Source organism: Onychostruthus taczanowskii, unplaced genomic scaffold (assembly GCF_017590055.1).
Source record: "Onychostruthus taczanowskii isolate IOZ18803 unplaced genomic scaffold, ASM1759005v1 scaffold69, whole genome shotgun sequence".
Classification (NCBI taxonomy): Eukaryota; Metazoa; Chordata; class Aves; order Passeriformes; family Passeridae; genus Onychostruthus; species Onychostruthus taczanowskii.
The window spans coordinates 4,451,253-4,468,644 of NW_024504676.1; the positions used below are offsets into that span (position 1 = coordinate 4,451,253).

Genomic DNA, 17,392 nt, shown 5'->3' on the forward strand with positions numbered 1-17,392 from the left:
TAGTTTCCTGTATGCTGAATTCCTTCATTTATGGTGAAAAATGATTGTCTGTTTACTTCTTATCTTCTGCAAATATCACACCTGTTTTTTCACCCCTCCTCTTGCCTCCTCCCTTTGAATCTCCTCCCCTGTGACAGAATCAATTGCCTCAGTGGGTATTATAAAAAGCTGAGTTTCCAGTGGATCTCCCATTCACCCACCTTAGCCACCATGGGGCTGAGAGCGGCCAGCCTCTTCCTCCTCTGGCTGGCTCTCTCCTCTGCTAATGAAATAAAAAAAGGTAAGCTCTAGAGATTAAATGGTTGCAGATTGCCTCCTGGAAAGGAGGGAGAGACTTAAAATATTGCTGCAGAGCTAGAGGGAGGCTGTGCATTTAAATAATGCTGTGGAGTTTTAGGATGCCTTAAATCACTTAAGCTTTCAAATATTGAGGCTGCATTGCTTGAACAAAACTGGTAGATCCTACTTATCCTACTTTCTTTGGAGAGATTAGTGCCTGTCTCTACTGCATTGATTTCTAGTTTGATGTGCTTGGAAAATATTTTCAGTGTTGCTTTTCTTTCTGTGCATTGAGTCTTTACTAGATATGGCAAGAAAGGAACTGTAAGGCAAGATAGGAACTGTAGGACTTTGAGAGGTTTATTGTTAAAGTAATGAAGGAAGTGGATGATTGTGTCTTCTGTTGCTTTGGAACAACATAAATTGTTCCTCAAAAATGAGTGTGATAACATTGAAAAAATTGAAAAAAGCTTATTTTGTCATTTAGGACATTTTAAACCCTTTTGCAAAAGCTCTAACTTACTGTATTTGCTATCAAGTTTGAAGTGATGAAATGGAGTGCTCGTACTGAAAACTGCTTTTTGGAGGAATTGTGTCCAGTGATCAAGTTTGGGCTATTGAGCTTGGTCTGCTGTGTCTTGAATTGAACAGTGGGAGGAAAACCTTACCTTGCATTTGGTCTTCCATCTGTGAGCTCTGGGAGGACCTCTGTGCAGCCTTCCTTCTGGGGAGGGATGTGTTCCAGCTTGGCTGGATGTATCTGGAATGACTGATACCATCAAAATACAGTAACCTAGGGATTTTCTTAGCAGTTTTGCATTCTCATGTTAAATGCTGCAAGAAAATCTTGTGGAATGTTAAGATTCCCAAGGATGCTCAGCTTTTATGATTCTCCCCTAATCTACAGTATCTGGAGATTGATCAGATATTGTTGTTAATTTACATTAACATTTTTTGTTGGTGTAGATGGTAGGGGAAGGAACAAATCATCTTCATATTTTGCTATTGCGAAAACTTTTTTTTCCCTCCTACCATGGCTATTTCTGACCTATCTTCTGAAACATTTCTGTCTTGCAGTAATAGAAATCACTACTGTTTTTAGGAAAATAAATATTTCACTGAAATCTCCTGTTATGCATAAGCCCTTTCATAACCTTTAAACTGTTGGCCTTCCAGAGTAGGTAGTACTTTCTTGATTTCCTACCTGTTTTGTTTCTAGTACATGTTGCACCAGGAAAGAAGATAGTTCTTGGAAAAATTTAATATTGACAAAAATCATACTGTGACTCAGAATAAAATCATATGTTTGGCACAGAAGCCAAGTTAGTGGTCAGTGTTAAGTTTCCCCACCTCATGCAGGTAAGTTCCTTCACCTCAGTGAAGATTATAGGATATACCCTGGTCTCAGAATTATTTATTAACATCTTAGTCTGCTTTTGAGACATTCCATATTTTCTGCTGACCTGGCAGATACTTGATCCCGCTTGAAATCCATGGAATCACTGTGAACAAAATTGCAGGTGGTTCCTACTGTAAAATTGAACATTTACCATTTTTCACACTAGATCGTTTCTTGCACTTCTTTTCATCTCTATTTCTTTTTCGTTACTTAACAGGAAGGACAAGAAGCCATGGCCACTATGTCTGCAGCACTTGGGGAAACAACCATTTCAAGACTTTTGATGGAGATGTCTACCAATTCCCTGGCACTTGCGAGTATAATTTTGTTTCTGACTGCCGGGAGGCTTACAAGGAATTCTCTGTCCACATCCAGCGTGCTCTCGACAGCAATGGCCATCCTGAGATCCAGTATATTCTGATGAAAGTCAAGGATATAATGGTCTACCTCAAACCCAACCTGGTTGTGGTGGATGGGCGGATGTAAGTTCCTTTACTATAATGGTATTCAGAGAAAGGTGCTGGGAAGATAAAAGCAGGATTGATTCTTTACACAACTGTGTGTACCATTACAGAAACTGCTGCAAAGCATTTCCACAGGACAAACAAACAAATAAACAAACAAAAAAGCCTTTTGAAATTCAACATTAAAATTGCTTTGACGAGCGGCTTTAGTAATAATTGTCATTTCTACACTGTCAAAAGGGATTCTTTAAATACAAGTCAGGAATAAGTTTGAGTGAATTGTTCTTCCACTTGTGCAGAAAATAGTGCAGCTCATGAGCCAGATTTTTCACTGGCTTAAAATGATGTCGCTTCATTTGTTTGATGGCATCATCTTGAGTTTACCTTAGCAGATGGTCTAGCAAATTCTTGAAAAGGAAATGCATTTCTCTGGGGTCTTCTCCTCTTGTTTTCTGACAGAAGAGAGGTAGTTTTTTCTGATCTTCATAAATAATTCTTAAAGATTTGATGGCATTCCTAAAGGGAGTTTAACAGATATAACACAGGTCAAAATTCACACTAATTTATCTGTGCCACTGTGTACTTTTGCAGACTAAGCAGTGTTATTTCTTTCCTCTTATAACATGATTACAGAAGAAACTCGTCTGACACCATTACTGATGCTAAGTAGCGTCTTAACCTAGTCTTTCCTGTCATTAGCTTATCCTTGTAGTATGTGCCTTTACACTCTGAAGCAAGTGAAGTAACTAATAAGTTAATTAGTATGTTTTAGCATAATTGAAAAAGCTTTTAATTGTCATTTGAGAACTTGGTTTTGCCCAGAATTCAGCTTTTGCTCTAAAGTTTGGAAGCCACTGCAATGAAAACATGTTCAAGGATTGAAAGTAACACTTAGTTTTCCAAAGATCATACGAGAATGCATAAGAAAATGACAGAATGCATAAGAAAATGACAGAAATTTAGAAAAAAATGCATTATTACCTCAAATTGAAAAAGCTCTTTATTGTGTACTCATGTCTTAAAAAGAACTCCATGAAAAACAAGTTAGAAGTACTTTTAAAACTGTTTCTGTTAAATGGAGCTATTTTTGTCTTAGATAGACTTTATTGTCATAAAACAACAGATCTCTGCCAAACTAGTTTTTGCAACTTGTAGAAATTTTTTTGGTAGAACTTAATTTTCCATATTACTCCTGAAATGATGAATTATCTGTTGTCATGTAAAATAGCATTTCACAGTGCTGAAGTGAAAACTGTAAAGTAGAAAAGTATATGGATTAGCCTTCAGGTACCTGAACCACTGCTTGATTGAATGTCCTACTATTAGAAAAAAAGATAAATATTCCATGCAGTGAAAGCTAAAAGCTGAGAAGATGTCCAACATTTTATGCTTCCCCTTAAGAAGCATAATCCCTCAAGATTTCTTTGTTTATTGATGAGCAATGCAGTCAAAAGCAGAAAAAATCATCTCTTGAGTTTGCACCTAGATGTGTAAGTCATTTGTGCATGTTAAAAAATGCCTGAGGTAAATAGCTGTAAAAACCCTAGTGACAGAAAATCAGGAGATAAAGCTCTCCCAGTCAAGAGACTAGTTAACAGATGTACATACACATGCATGAATCTTGATGGATAACAATTACATTGATAAATCTGTAGAAAATGAACCAGTTATTTTGACTGGACTCCAGTTTACATTACTTCTGTTTGAGCAGACTCTAGTTCTCTGGATTTTTTAGGATAAGACTGCCTGCCACAATTCTTTTATTGCTGAATAAAATTCAGCAGTTCAGTTTATTTGTAAGACAGACACAAATTGTTATCACACAAAAATATTTATGCTCAGCCCTCTGCAAAGTGTCTCCTGTTATCATTAACAAGCTCAGTCCTGTCCACTTAAAACTGATTAACTAACTACTGAAAGAGCTACTGAATTCCTCTTAACATGCTCCTTTCTTCTACAAATTTTGTTGGCAGTCCCTATAACTGCCTGTACATTCTGAACTCTCTCTTAAGGAGGCAGTTCCTTGCAATGGAACATAAATTCTCTCTGAAATGGTTATGAGATATTTTGGTAAAGAAACACTGTAAATTATGTTGTAGCTCCTTTCATTGATGTAAATTATTAGTAAGTGTTTGAATAACCTCTGTTAATACCACAATGATGATGGTTTTTCTTTGATTAATTTGAAGACATCTGACATTTTGGTATTTTTGAAGTTAAAGAGCCCAAAGTGTTGGGTAGGCTTTTCCTCTGAAATTGCTTTGCCTTTTAGATGAGTTTTTGCAATGAGTTATTGTCCTGAGTGTCAGAAAGAGAAGACTTTATGCCTCATTAAAACAAGGCATCCTGTGCAGTTAGAATGAGGTAGTCAGACTAGTTTCTCTATTCCTTGGGGTATTTGGCTTATTACAGACATTCATGTCAGCCCTTATGTTTCCTAAATAATGCAAAGTCTGTGATTTTCTTCCTAGTGTGAAGACACCTTACTACACCTCTGGTGTCCTCATTGAGAGCAATGAAATTTACACCAAGATTTATGCCAAATTAGGCATGGTTCTGATGTGGAACCAGCAGGATGCCCTGATGGTATGTATGATCAAAGTATTTTTAATTGGTATTTACTGGGTTTCCTGGGATATTTCTCGATCTCAGTAGGATCGAAAAAAGGGAGGGGGAAAAGGAAAAAGAAAAAGATAATTCTTTTATGTTTTTCCTTTTTGTTATTTAGGTGGAGCTGGACAGCAAATTTAATAACCATACCTGTGGTCTCTGTGGGGATTACAATGGCATTCAAATCTACAATGAGTTCATCAAGGGAGGTGCGTCATCCCACCATACTGATGGTTGTCCCCAGAGATAGACTGACAAGCCCTGTGCACAGAAACTTCACAGGAGAGCAAATTTCACTTGAGAGGTTTCTGTGATTGCCCCAGACTAAACATTAAGTTCCAGTGCTGCATTCCTGGAATTCCTGCATTCTAAATTTATTCTGTTCTAGATTAATCTTTTTGTTCTTTACTAGCCTTCTTCTCCTGTTTCCCCTTTACATTTTAAAGCACAGTTAGATATCATTCAGAGCAGGTACCTGTGTCTAACAGGCATATTTGATACCATAGTAACTGTTTCCCTTGATCAGTAGAGTTCCAGGAATCAGGTGCTCCTTGTCAATGTTTGGGACTCAGCAAGTTCTCTTTCTATTTTTTTTCTCATAGATGCAAGCTACAACTCAATTACATATGGGAATATGCAGAAGATCAGCAAACCCAATTCCAAATGTGAAGATCCAGATGAAACTCAGGCTCTTCCAAGCTGTAATGAGCATGTAAGTACTTCTTGTGGCAAACTTCCTTGACATGGACACATGGAGACATCCTTGTGCAACAGGGAGTTAGTTGCAAGGATGTGGGGACTGTCCCTTCCAGGATATATGTTCAAAAGCTGTTCAAAAGACAACAGTTTTTATTGTAAGACAAGAAATGTCCAGAAGCTCAGATACCTGTAAATCTCTTAAACTTTATTCCTCTTCCTCCTCAGCGTGACGAGTGTCAGAGGTTGCTGACTTCCGCTGCGTTTGCTGATTGTCGGCTGCGTCTTAATTTGGAAATGTACATCCAAGCCTGCATGCAGGACAAGTGTGCCTGCAATGGGAAGGACGACTCCTTCTGCCTCTGCAGCACCATCTCCGAGTATTCCCGCCAGTGCTCCCATGCAGGCGGCCGCCCGAGAGAATGGAGGACACAGAGCTTCTGCCGTAAGCAGCTACACAAATTTTACAGACATCCAAAGGTTTCATGCATGTAGTACCATGACATTTAAATTCATTACTTCTTTTCAAAGCTGTTGGCATGTATTACAAATTTCATCCCGGTAGTGCTAAAAATTTTACGGTCTCTCTGCTTTCTTCTTGTGTTACTTTTACTATTAAGAAATACTTTTCAGCAAATTCTGTTCCCATTAAAAAACCTGAGATTTGATGCTGCAGGAGATGGGAATAATTTCATCTATTTGAAACCACAAGAAGTAAATACAAAAACCAGGGAAAGCACTTCAGATTTAGATAAATGTGCTTTGCCATGTGGAGTCTGGCTTGAGACACCACTGACTTGAAGGGAGTAGGGTGTATGATCTGGGGTTTCTCAGGAATGATGGACTTATCACTCAAATAACTCCTGGTGTCTTTTTTATTCTTTCAGCCAAGACCTGTCCTGCTACCATGGTCTATAGAGAAAGCAGCTCACCCTGTATGGATACCTGCTCACACTTGCAGATCAGCAGCCTTTGTGAGGAGCACTACATGGATGGCTGTTTCTGCCCTGAAGGCAAGTGTTATTCTAGGTGTTGCATCGGGGACAAAAGCAAGAGCTCTGGCTAAGGAAGTCTTATGAAAATACTACATCTAGTCAAATTATATCTTAGGAAAGAGTAGGGCTACTCATTATTTCCCCCCCTAGAGGAAAATAACTGTAAAATTTTCTAAGGAGGTAGTAATTGATTAATTAATAAATTATTTTATAGTTCAAACGTACTAACACAGTGACAGGTAATAGACCTACCTTTTAATTCTCAACAAGTGGGTTTTTGATACTATACAGTAAATCATGCTTTTCAGTGAATTGAATAGTTCTGAGACAATGGACATCACTTGCCCAGAGAGTGGCAGTGAGGGACAGTGAGTGAAATTCTCAGGCTTGATGTCAACCTTAGGAAGGAAGATTACAGTGATAGTCTTCACAGCCAAAAAGACTAAGAAACTAAACATGTGACATTCTCAGATTGTTCTTATATGCTTGCAATAACCTTTTTATCTGTGTATAATTATATAAATGAGCAGACTTGGATTTTCAAAGCTGAATAAAAGTGCTTTCTATCTTTCTTATATTACAAAAAAGTAGAGCCAGTATTCTTCAAAGTTTAGATAATCTCAGCCTGTGTGGAAAATTAGTTTTTCCACTGTGGAACTTGCTTATTTGAAAAAGAGCTGGAATAGTTAATGTTGTGTTTTATAGGAACTGTGTATGATGATATCAGTGAAAACGGCTGCATCCCTGTTAGCCAGTGCCACTGCAAACTTGGTGGAAAGGCATATGCACCTGGAGAAAGCATTTCCAAAGAATGTGAAGAATGGTAAGGATCCTGGTTGTTGTACACCTTTCTTTGAATGATTGTTAATGGGCCTGCATTTTTCAAATTTCCACTTGATCACAGGAGGTGTTCTGAAAACTCTCTGAATTTATTGTTTATATTGCATGTCTACAGAACAAAATTTCTGGTAAGTTTCTATGGCATATGTTAGATTCTGTGGCATATGTCAGAGGGAAAATCTCAAGGAAATGGTCAAGGATACAGTTTTAAAACACCTGGGGATAGCTTGCTGGCTGCCAGATATGCAGATACTTTCAGTGCTCTCAGCTCCTGTAATAACTACAAGCATTTTTTTGTATTATTTGTCTGTTTATAGCACCTGTAATTCAGGCAGATGGACCTGCAAAGATCTACCCTGTCCAGGCACATGCTCAGTGGAAGGAGGTTCCCATTTTACCACCTTTGATGGGAAGAAATACACCTTCCATGGAGACTGCTACTATGTGTTGGCCAAGGTACTGTGCACAGTGGGGTTGTTTCTCTTGTAGAGTAAAACAGTGTCTGTGGGCTGATGTGTATATCAGCTGGGAGTTATTGTTCTATTCCACTTCCATAGGGTGAGGGAAACCGAAATGCTGGAAGTTGTACCAGAAAAGTCAGGATTTAGCTATAATAGCCCTAAGGGGAAGCTGAGGACTTATTGCAATGGGTAATTAACTCAGTGAGATAGAAGACTGCCTGTGCTGTCATTATCCAGTGAAGTCCTTTGTATATAAGAAATCAAAAGGTCTCAGGATTAGAAGCTCTTGTCCACTTCTGTAATATTTCTAAGTCACAGTGTCAAAGTCAGGTAGGGAAAAGAGGTAGGCAGCTGTGCTAACCTAAAATATCTGGTGTCCATTCTTCTACAGAATGAGGAAAATCTTGTTGAGCTAGGAAAGTTATTGTAACTGATGAATTTAGTCCTTGCTGTGGAAATACTCTCATGAGAGTTTTAATATGACTAATGGACATTTATTTCCCTGTGATTGTAGGGTACTGCAAATGAGAGTTATGCTCTCCTGGCAGAGCTGGCTCCCTGTGGCTCCACAGACAAACAGACCTGCTTGAAGACTGTTGTGCTGTTAGTGGATAACAAAAAGAATGTAAGTGCTGTTCTGTGGATTCTACTAAATATGTTGAAAATTAACATATTTCCCTTAATGTGGGTGAATAGTTTTTTCTTCTGGAGTCATTATTGTGGATAGATTGGGAACCTCAGACAGGCTGACAAACAGCTCAGGTGTCTGGCTCGAGAATTCAAAGTAAACCTAAGCTTAAGAAAATATGAGATTCAAAACAACTGACATTTCCCCCTCTTCTTTCCTCTGCTCTGTGTGATATGATTTTTCTCACAGGATTCCAGGTGTCTGGAAGGAAGGGTACCTATTCTTCTGCACCTCATAGTTTTTTTCTTCATTCAAATATAATTTTATAGTTCTAATTTAGTCTTTTTCAGAATAAATCCTGTCTTTGAATGGTGATGCAATCCAACCTTCTCAAATATTCACTTTAGTATTCTCTTTGTTTATGAGAATGTATGGACTATCTCTGTACATAATTTACATACATATACACATGATATTCCTCACATATTTATGGGCTTCCATGTCCTTGCCAGCATTACTAGAATGTAAGAAAACCAAATCAAAATCCAATAGTTTTATGTTTGTGTATGTAGAGTAGCATTTTTTGAGGAAGTTTAATAAACTGCTTTCCTACCATGTCAGAATCATATTAACCATCACACAGAAACTGTAGCACATGCTTTAATAAGGAATGAGAACTTCCTACAGATCCTGAAGACCTAATATTTTCTTCTACTTGCTGAAACCAAAATGCCCAACATAAATGAGTTTTGCCTTTCATTGTTGGTATGAATTATTATAGGCAGATGTAAGAGAAGCACTGAGGAGCAAGACAAAACCATAGGCGTAACCTATAGGGCTGCTGCCATGTTCAGTTTTCAGACAGATTTTTCCTTTCAAAATTTGGAGTTCTAGACAGAGCGTAAATGTGTAAAATGTCCTTGCTGTTACTCTTCTTTGTATTAGTTCATTTTCCTCAGTCCCTGGAACCTCATTGATTCCATTTGCCGTTACACAGGTGGTGGTTTTCAGATCAGATGGCAGCGTGCTCCTGAATGAGATGACAGTGAATGTGCCTCATGTGTCAAGTAAGGGATGCAGCCTTGTATGTCAAGTGTCACACACCTGGCTTCTCATGTAGGGATGTATTTTTGTAGAGGCAAAACTGGAGGAGGGGTATTTAGCATTTTCCAAACCTGGCTGGTGCGGGCATGCCCATTTGTTTCTGATCCCAGACACCCATCTTTATAAGTAATCAACTTGTTAAGTTTGTAAGCACCAGCATCATATCTAGTTGGCCAGTGATTTTTAAAGGAAAAAAGATATTAATTTGATCCTGGTCTCAGAGATTTCATGCTGCGTGATACATGAGAATCTAATAAGAAGTGTTTCTTTTGGCAGCCTGTGTGTATTGGTTCATTACAACAGTTCATGTTTTGTTTTTCAGCCAGCTTCTCAGTATTCAAGCCATCTTCCAACTACTTTGTTGTACAAACTCCTTTTGGGCTTCAGATGCAGATCCAGCTGTTTAGAGTCATGCAGCTGTTTGTGACTGTGGATGAATCACTTAAAGGAAAACTTCAAGGCAAGTGTCTATGCAAATGGGAAGCAAAGTCATGCTGTTTCACAGCTGAATAATCATGTATTCTTTATATGATGCTACTTGTTGATTCGAAGGGAGAAAATGGAAAGAAAATCGACTCAAGCAAACTAGAAGTGTGTTTTATTTTGTGATATTGAAGTTATGTATCACTCTGTTGCCAGTACATAGGTGTTAGAATATTCCTTACTTTTGTATTTAGTTTAATTTTAAACTATCTACAAAACCAGGTTTTCAGTGTATTTTGTGGTTTCAATATCATCAGAAAGCATAAAAAATATGGGTTAGAGTAGTAATCTCTTGAAGCACAGGTATCTTCATGATTACTATTCTTGAAGATGTTGAAGATTTAAACCAGGGCTTCTAAAACTTCAGTATTTATTCAGTATGCATTAAATTGATGTGGAATAATCAGCTGTTTCTAATGTTTGTGATCAGTTGTCCCTTTCCTGTGATCATTCAGTATGAGAACAAATAATGCTTATGTGAAATTTTTACCTTGTTCTCAAATAGGTCTTTGTGGAAACTTCAATGGAATGGAAGGTGATGACTTCAGAACAACCAGCGGGCTGATTGAGGCTACAGGATCTGCCTTTGCTAACACGTGGAAAGCTCAGTCCACCTGCACAGACCAGGTAGAAAAGCTGGAAGACCCCTGCAGTCTCAGCATTGAAAGTGGTAAGCACATTAATAAATCAGAGGGTTGGCTTCTGCCAGGATGAGCAGTGTCTGCTGTGCATTACTGCAACAGGCCTGTAAGAGTTGTAGTGGGGCACTGAAGATTTTTACAGGACTGTAACATTAATAATTAATATCTGCATGTATGTATACATACAAGCACTTCATCAAACTGAAGTAAAAATTTAAAGGGTGATTGTAAAAGAATCCTAAGGTGGTAGAATGGAAAAAAGTCATTAATTTGTACTATCTGCAAAGACAGCTTGTATCTCCTAGCATTATTATTTAGACATTTATCCTTATGTTTAACTTAACTTTATGGTCCCAAATGGAAAGAGCTGTCACAATTCCATGTGTACAAATTGCAAAAGTACGGTGCAGTTTTTGATTTTATGATTGCATGTCTCTGAATCAAGGATTAGAAATACATGTGCGGTGATTGCATGTAGTTTCTCCACTTCCCAAAATGCACAAGTTCTCTCATTTGTATTTCTGCACTGCATTTATGCATCAGCATAACTAGGCATGGCACAAAGAAGATAAGGAAATGTGATGAATTTCTCTTTTTTTTGCAGCAAATTATGCTGAGCATTGGTGCTCTTTGCTGAGAAACCCAAAGGGTCCTTTTGCAAGATGTCACATGGCCATTGATCCTTCAGAATACTATAAGGTATTGTAATTTTGCACTCTTTTAGTGCTGCATTATTTCAGATGGTTAACTTTAGACATTTATCATTGTTTGAACATTTGAGACATCAGTGAGTAACTTGTCCATAAGAGATGCTGAATTTAATGAATTGACTGATTTGAGCAACATAGCATCCAAAGTATCTCATATGATGAGATCTTTATGGGCTGCTGCTGAATAAAAATGTACATTTTTTATTTTGCTTTTTTATTTTTTGTGACATATTTATTGGCTTGGATATTTGGACTGAAAAGTAGACTCAAGAGTTGCAGATGTGCACAGCTTAAGTATAGAAACATTAGTTTCTATAAAGTGGGGGGAAAAATTCCAACAGTATATTGGTTGGAATGTAACACCAAATAATTTTCATGCTGGAGTCTCCATGAATTCTTTTCCCCCATGCTCATCTCTGTTGAGCAGCAACGGAGGCTCACCTGAGGAAAAGGAATTCTAAAATCGTTGCTTTTACTTGGAAGTCAGAGTGAGCTCAAATGTTGTAAAGGTCTTCATAGACCTGGTTAATATTTTGCCTTTATTATTCTAGTTTTTGTGGATCTCTGCATTTCTAATTAGTAACTGAGAATGAATGGTATCAATATCCTTTGAAAAATGTGTTCTTAGCAGGCTGACTACTTTTTAAAGGTTCAAGAGGCTTGGCTTAGGTTAGAATAAGCATCCAAATATTTTCATTGTGGATTAAATGAAGCAGCACTTTAACTCTCTGATCTTTGTCCATTCTTTTCATTGTTCTCTTTCATTGTCATGGGACTTAATACAAACATCAGGAAAAGCAGACAGGACATTTTGTAGCAATCAAGTTGCAATTGCCCATTGATTCCTTGTGGATTTATTGACCCTTTTGTTCCTTTTTTTCAGAAATGTAAATATGACACCTGCCTCTGTGAAGACAATGAAGAATGTTTGTGTGCTGCCCTTTCCTCTTACTCAAGAGCCTGTGCTTTCAAAGGGATCATACTGGGAGACTGGAGAAGCAGTGTCTGCAGTAAGTAATGGAACAGTAATCCCTGTGGAAATGATTAACCATGAGAAATGAACAGGCTCTCTCTGAATTTGGTTGTCAGTAATCTATCCTGCTGTTAAGGGATTTGGAGTATCTTAGAAATGTGTAATGGACCAAAAAGAGGCAATGCTGATAATGTTTACTAATTCATGTTATATTCTTCAGATGTAATTTGAAATTTTTATACTTAAAAGTAGAAAGCAATATTTTAAACTTTCATCTTCTTTCTCCAGTCTAGCTAATATAATTGCATTTACTAATGGAATCCCAGCCATCAGGGCTTTTACTGTGCATTTGTTTGTCAATGTCATTGTTTCTGATCTTGCTTGCTCTACATCAACAGTTCAATATCTTTGAGACTAGCAATTTATTATATTGTGCTCACTATTTGATTATGTGAAACAAATAGGGCTATGAAAGTAGAAACTATTAGTAGCAGTTAAAAATAAGTCTTCAACTGGTGAAGATAGGTTAGTGTTACTTGTTACTTCTGATATTTTTGTACTTTAATAAGATCTAAGGGAATGTTTTTATCACTACATTCGGCGCAGCCAAAGAAACCAAAATGGAAATGTCAAGGCCAAATTGTCCATCCTGCATCCCTTATTTATCAGTTTGGTTTTTTTCCCTCCAGGCAGCGAAGCATCTTCTTGCCCAGGAAATCAAGTCTTCCTTTACAACCTTACAATGTGCCAGCAAACCTGTCGCTCCCTTGCTGATGGTGAAAAGTATTGCTTGCAAGACTTTGCTCCTGTGGATGGCTGTGGCTGCCCATCCAATACATACTTGGATAACCAGGATAACTGTGTTGCCATCTCCCAGTGCCCATGTTATTACAAGGGATCATACCTGGAACCTGGGCAGTATTTCACAAAAGATGGAGAACGCTGGTATGTTTTATTTTGGCTTCTTGTGTGTGAGGAAAAAGCTCTTTAAAAATTGCTTGTTAGATGTAAGGTTTTTTGGTACTTTAATGAGTATTTGTAATTTGTAAACATCTTTGTGCTGAGCAAAGCATTATTCTGTTGCAATGCAATTTATCAATAATTGAGAAGTGCTGCTTGCTTTTCAGGTGTGAGTATTTGCCTTCACAGATAAATGTTATTCTGAAGCTGCAATGTTAATAACGCTTTGTTAAGCAGAATGGTAAAAGAAAGATAAAAGGCCAACTATGTGTTATGTTTGCTTTTCTAGCAGACACAGAATGGTTGTGTTTTTCACTGGAGGAAGGTCCCTTTGATATGTATTCACTGTAACACAGGCTTTTGAAAACAACATTTATGATTCTTTTATATTTTCCCATGGTCTCTGGCAACAGTTTGCTGCCTGAGTCATCAGTACAAACTGGGAAATGCCTTCTCTTATCCAGCAGAAGCATATAGGTCAACAAATTTGCAGCATATAAATTCAATACTCGTGAAAATACACTGTGTGTCCAAATGGAGGCTTTTAATTCAATTATAATTATTATCTGTGTCATTACTATCTAATTCCTGAGTTGTCATAAGATACAGTATTAAAGATTAATAGAATATCTGTCATTCCTTAAAACACAACCTTTCTGTGTATTATGCCTAAAATCTTGCTACTCTTTTTCTCCAGCGAAAAAAATTGAGTAACTGAATTAGAAAAAATGAGCATAATTTAATAGAATGTGTCTTGAAATTTCAGTAGAAATGATGCAGGATATCTTTAATAAATGCTCTCAAATTTATATAAATAAGTCCTTAGACATAAATTGAAGATATTGAGCTTGGTTTTTTTAAAAAAAAAAATTTCTACTTACTTCACTTTTCTAGTGTTTGCCGAAATGCAAAGATCCAGTGCACTTCAGTGAAAATAAGAATGAAAAGTAAGTGACATTCCATAAACTAAACTAGAATAAAATCCATAGCCAACCTCCCATCCCAAACCTACTTCCCTTTTGAATTCTTCATTTACTTGTTTTGCATGGTTTTTTCTCTTTATGTAAGACAGTAACAGATTTTCACTTTGTTCTCTCTTCAGTAAGCCTATTTTTTTCATAAGGATAGACTGAGATTTCTGTCTGAGAAACTACCACCTTTCACTAACATTTCTTTTGCCTTGATTGATCTAAACCAACAATGTACCTTTCAGGTGAAAACGAATGTTCTTCTAGCAAGACATACTTTGACTGCAATGCATTCTCAAAGTGGACTTCACAAACACCTCTGCAACTTAGCTGTCATACTCCTCAAACAGATCATGTATGTATTCAACTTTTCTTTGTGTCTTTCTTTCTTTATTCTGTATTCTTAAATGACATGGTGCTACATGGCAAATACAGTTGTAATTAGCAGTTTATTTCTCTTTGGTTTAATCTACCTCTTTTTTTTCCCCCATGATAATAATCAGATGCCATTTTCACAGTGGTTACCCTCTCCTCTTTACTGTGTCTTCAGTAGAGTCATCATTTCCAAGCAAAAAAGAATTTGAGTTCTTAGACAATCCAAAAAGAAAAGAAAAACATTAGAAACCTAGAAAACAAGAACCTTATAAAACTAATCAATAGTAGACTGTGTGGTTTTAAATGCAGATTTTAAAGTGTGAAGAAGTGGAATTAAGATGCAGCACTTAATAAGTATAACCATTTCTCCTTATATTCCTTAGTTCCAGACAGAGTGTGTCTCAGGCTGTGTGTGCCCTGAAGGTCTATTTGATGATGGCAGAGGGGGCTGTGTTGAGCAAAAAGATTGCCCGTGCATTCACAACAATGAGTGGTATTCTTCTGGAGACAAGATAAAAGTGGACTGCAACACCTGGTGGGTTATAAGTGAATACTCTCTTCTAGGATGTATTCTATGCAGTATATTCATAGTCATATCTAGGTTTATGTACTAGTAGCTGCAAAAGCTGGAAGTATCATCCTTAATTTTCAGGAATACTTCTTGCTGTCTCAGAAAATACAGATTCTGCTGGAAGTATGGAGGTGGTAGTTACCTCTGTTTTCAGTAGGCATCTCTTATTGGGAAAACTCACTCATTTTTTAAAACTAAATGCTATCAGATCTAAAGATTGTAGCTCAACAGAGTAAAAATCATGTTATAGGCTTAAAAATGGGCTTATCAATTGAAATTGAGGCTTGGATATTTTGCATATTATCACATTATATCAGGCAGTTGCTTGGTTTGTTCTGCAGTTTTTCAAACCACACACTCTTGGTGATATCTGAAAATTGAACTTCTCTGCTCTCTTCTAGCACCTGCCAGAAAGGGGTTTGGAAATGCACTGATGATGTGTGCTATGGGACTTGTATGATATATGGAAGTGGCCATTATAACACTTTCGATGGGAAGTTCTATGACTTTGATGGGAGCTGTGAATATGTGGCTACTCAGGTAATGCTCATCAGGAGGGCTGAAAAAGAATTTGATTGCCTTGAAAATCTACTTTCCTCTTTGGTTTTGTCATTCCTTATTGCCTGTCATCATTGTTTCCAAGGGGTTCACACGTTCTGCCAGGATAAATTGTGTATTTTCAGTGCAGGCAAACTGTGTGAATGTGGCTCTTTTTTTTTTTTTTTTTTTTCAGATATATATATCATAAATTACATACAACAGAACTATGTTACAGTGAGAGCTAATTATAATTTGTGAAATAAATCCAAATTCCAAGCTCGGAAACTTAAAACTTTTATTTAAAGATATATTCCTCACTTTGTTTTATAGTCCCATTCTTTTTCCGAGGCTGTGTTAACTGCATGGAAGTATGCATATATGGCTATGCATCTGTAAAAATATGTGTGTGTAAAATCTCACATTTCAAGGAGCAGTAACCATTTATACATTGTGAAGACTTAAATGATTGCAATTCTTATGAGATTGGACTACAATGAAATATTCTATCTAATTTTCTTATGCTCTTTTTTTTTTTTTCTTTTTCAATAGGACTTCTGCGGTGACAAAAATTCCAGCGGCTCATTCAGTATCATCACAGAGAATGTCCCTTGTGGAACTACAGGAGTCACCTGCTCAAAGGCTATCAAAATGTTCCTAGGGGTGAGTGATGACAGTCAGTACATATCAGTATTACCAAAAATGTGATGCTCTAAAGTCATGACCCTAAAAGCAGCTGTAACAAGCATTAGAGGTCCTATCAAGTTATTCTGTAAAGGTGTAGGTTCTCAGGTGATGAAAACTCTCTCAAACAGAAGTGCTACGCCACTCCCAGCTATCTTGGAAGTCATCCCAGAGTCTGAGCTACTGGTTACAGAATGAGTTGCATTGTTACAAGTGTCTAATATTTTGTCTCATCATAGAAGTTAGTGTTACAATACTTCTCTTTTGTCTTTCAGAAAACCGAACTGAAATTGGAGAACAAAGAGTACAAAGAAATTCAGCGAGATGTTGGTGATGATGTGCAGTATTGGAACAGGACAGTTGGCCTGTACCTGGTTATTGAGGCTAGCAATGGTGTGATGCTGATCTGGGACAAGAAGACTACTGTTTTCATCAAGCTGAGCCCTGATTACAAGGTTAGTGCCTGTCTGTCTTCTTCTGAGGTAGTATTGTGAATAGACAAGGAAACATAAAAGAACATAAATGTTATTTTGTTCTGACTCCATGTCTAATTCCTATATCCTCTGTGCACTAATGGTCAGCTTGCATTATTGCAGTCACAGCTTGCAGAAGTTCTTCTGGGGTTTCTTACAGTATATCACAATGCATTGCACAGAATGCATAGGATGTTATTCCAATAGAGATAAACACCTCAGGCAATACTCTTGATTTTGTGAGTATTGACAGCCAATCATCCAGATAATTTAGGGGATGTGGACTGATTACATATGTGCTTGGAAACCTACATGCATGGAAACTCAGCCCTGTGTTAAAACCAAACTCCCTGTGCAATGTATGGTGATGGTTCTGGTTCCTGAAATTCAGCATGCTGAATTGAAGAATACTGAGGCATTGTACAACCAGTGACATACTGTTACTTGAGGGGAGTGGTGGGCCTTAAATAACAGTACCAAAAATTCACCGTTGAAGGCAGATTGATACATTTTCTTTCAAGACAAATGAGTCCTTGTCATT

General features: G+C 37.4%; 1 protein-coding gene across 1 annotated transcript in view; it reads left to right on the forward strand.

The window, feature by feature from the left end:
* Positions 1 to 210: 210 nt before the first annotated feature.
* The window catches only part of LOC121344850 (mucin-2-like), a gene marked incomplete at its 3' end in the record, with an annotated part of 32,658 nt that continues 15,476 nt past the window's right edge, over positions 211 to 17,392 (forward strand). Inside the window, exons 1-22 of the mRNA XM_041421130.1 lie at positions 211 to 280; positions 1,896 to 2,160; positions 4,614 to 4,728; positions 4,871 to 4,961; positions 5,355 to 5,464; positions 5,677 to 5,893; positions 6,336 to 6,461; positions 7,149 to 7,266; positions 7,601 to 7,739; positions 8,259 to 8,369; positions 9,370 to 9,439; positions 9,799 to 9,936; positions 10,465 to 10,629; positions 11,205 to 11,299; positions 12,194 to 12,324; positions 12,977 to 13,228; positions 14,138 to 14,190; positions 14,457 to 14,566; positions 14,970 to 15,121; positions 15,559 to 15,697; positions 16,247 to 16,357; positions 16,654 to 16,833. Of these exons, the coding sequence (XP_041277064.1) occupies positions 211 to 280; positions 1,896 to 2,160; positions 4,614 to 4,728; positions 4,871 to 4,961; positions 5,355 to 5,464; positions 5,677 to 5,893; positions 6,336 to 6,461; positions 7,149 to 7,266; positions 7,601 to 7,739; positions 8,259 to 8,369; positions 9,370 to 9,439; positions 9,799 to 9,936; positions 10,465 to 10,629; positions 11,205 to 11,299; positions 12,194 to 12,324; positions 12,977 to 13,228; positions 14,138 to 14,190; positions 14,457 to 14,566; positions 14,970 to 15,121; positions 15,559 to 15,697; positions 16,247 to 16,357; positions 16,654 to 16,833 (2,958 nt within the window). The remainder of the gene's footprint in view (positions 281 to 1,895; positions 2,161 to 4,613; positions 4,729 to 4,870; positions 4,962 to 5,354; positions 5,465 to 5,676; positions 5,894 to 6,335; positions 6,462 to 7,148; positions 7,267 to 7,600; positions 7,740 to 8,258; positions 8,370 to 9,369; positions 9,440 to 9,798; positions 9,937 to 10,464; positions 10,630 to 11,204; positions 11,300 to 12,193; positions 12,325 to 12,976; positions 13,229 to 14,137; positions 14,191 to 14,456; positions 14,567 to 14,969; positions 15,122 to 15,558; positions 15,698 to 16,246; positions 16,358 to 16,653; positions 16,834 to 17,392) is intronic.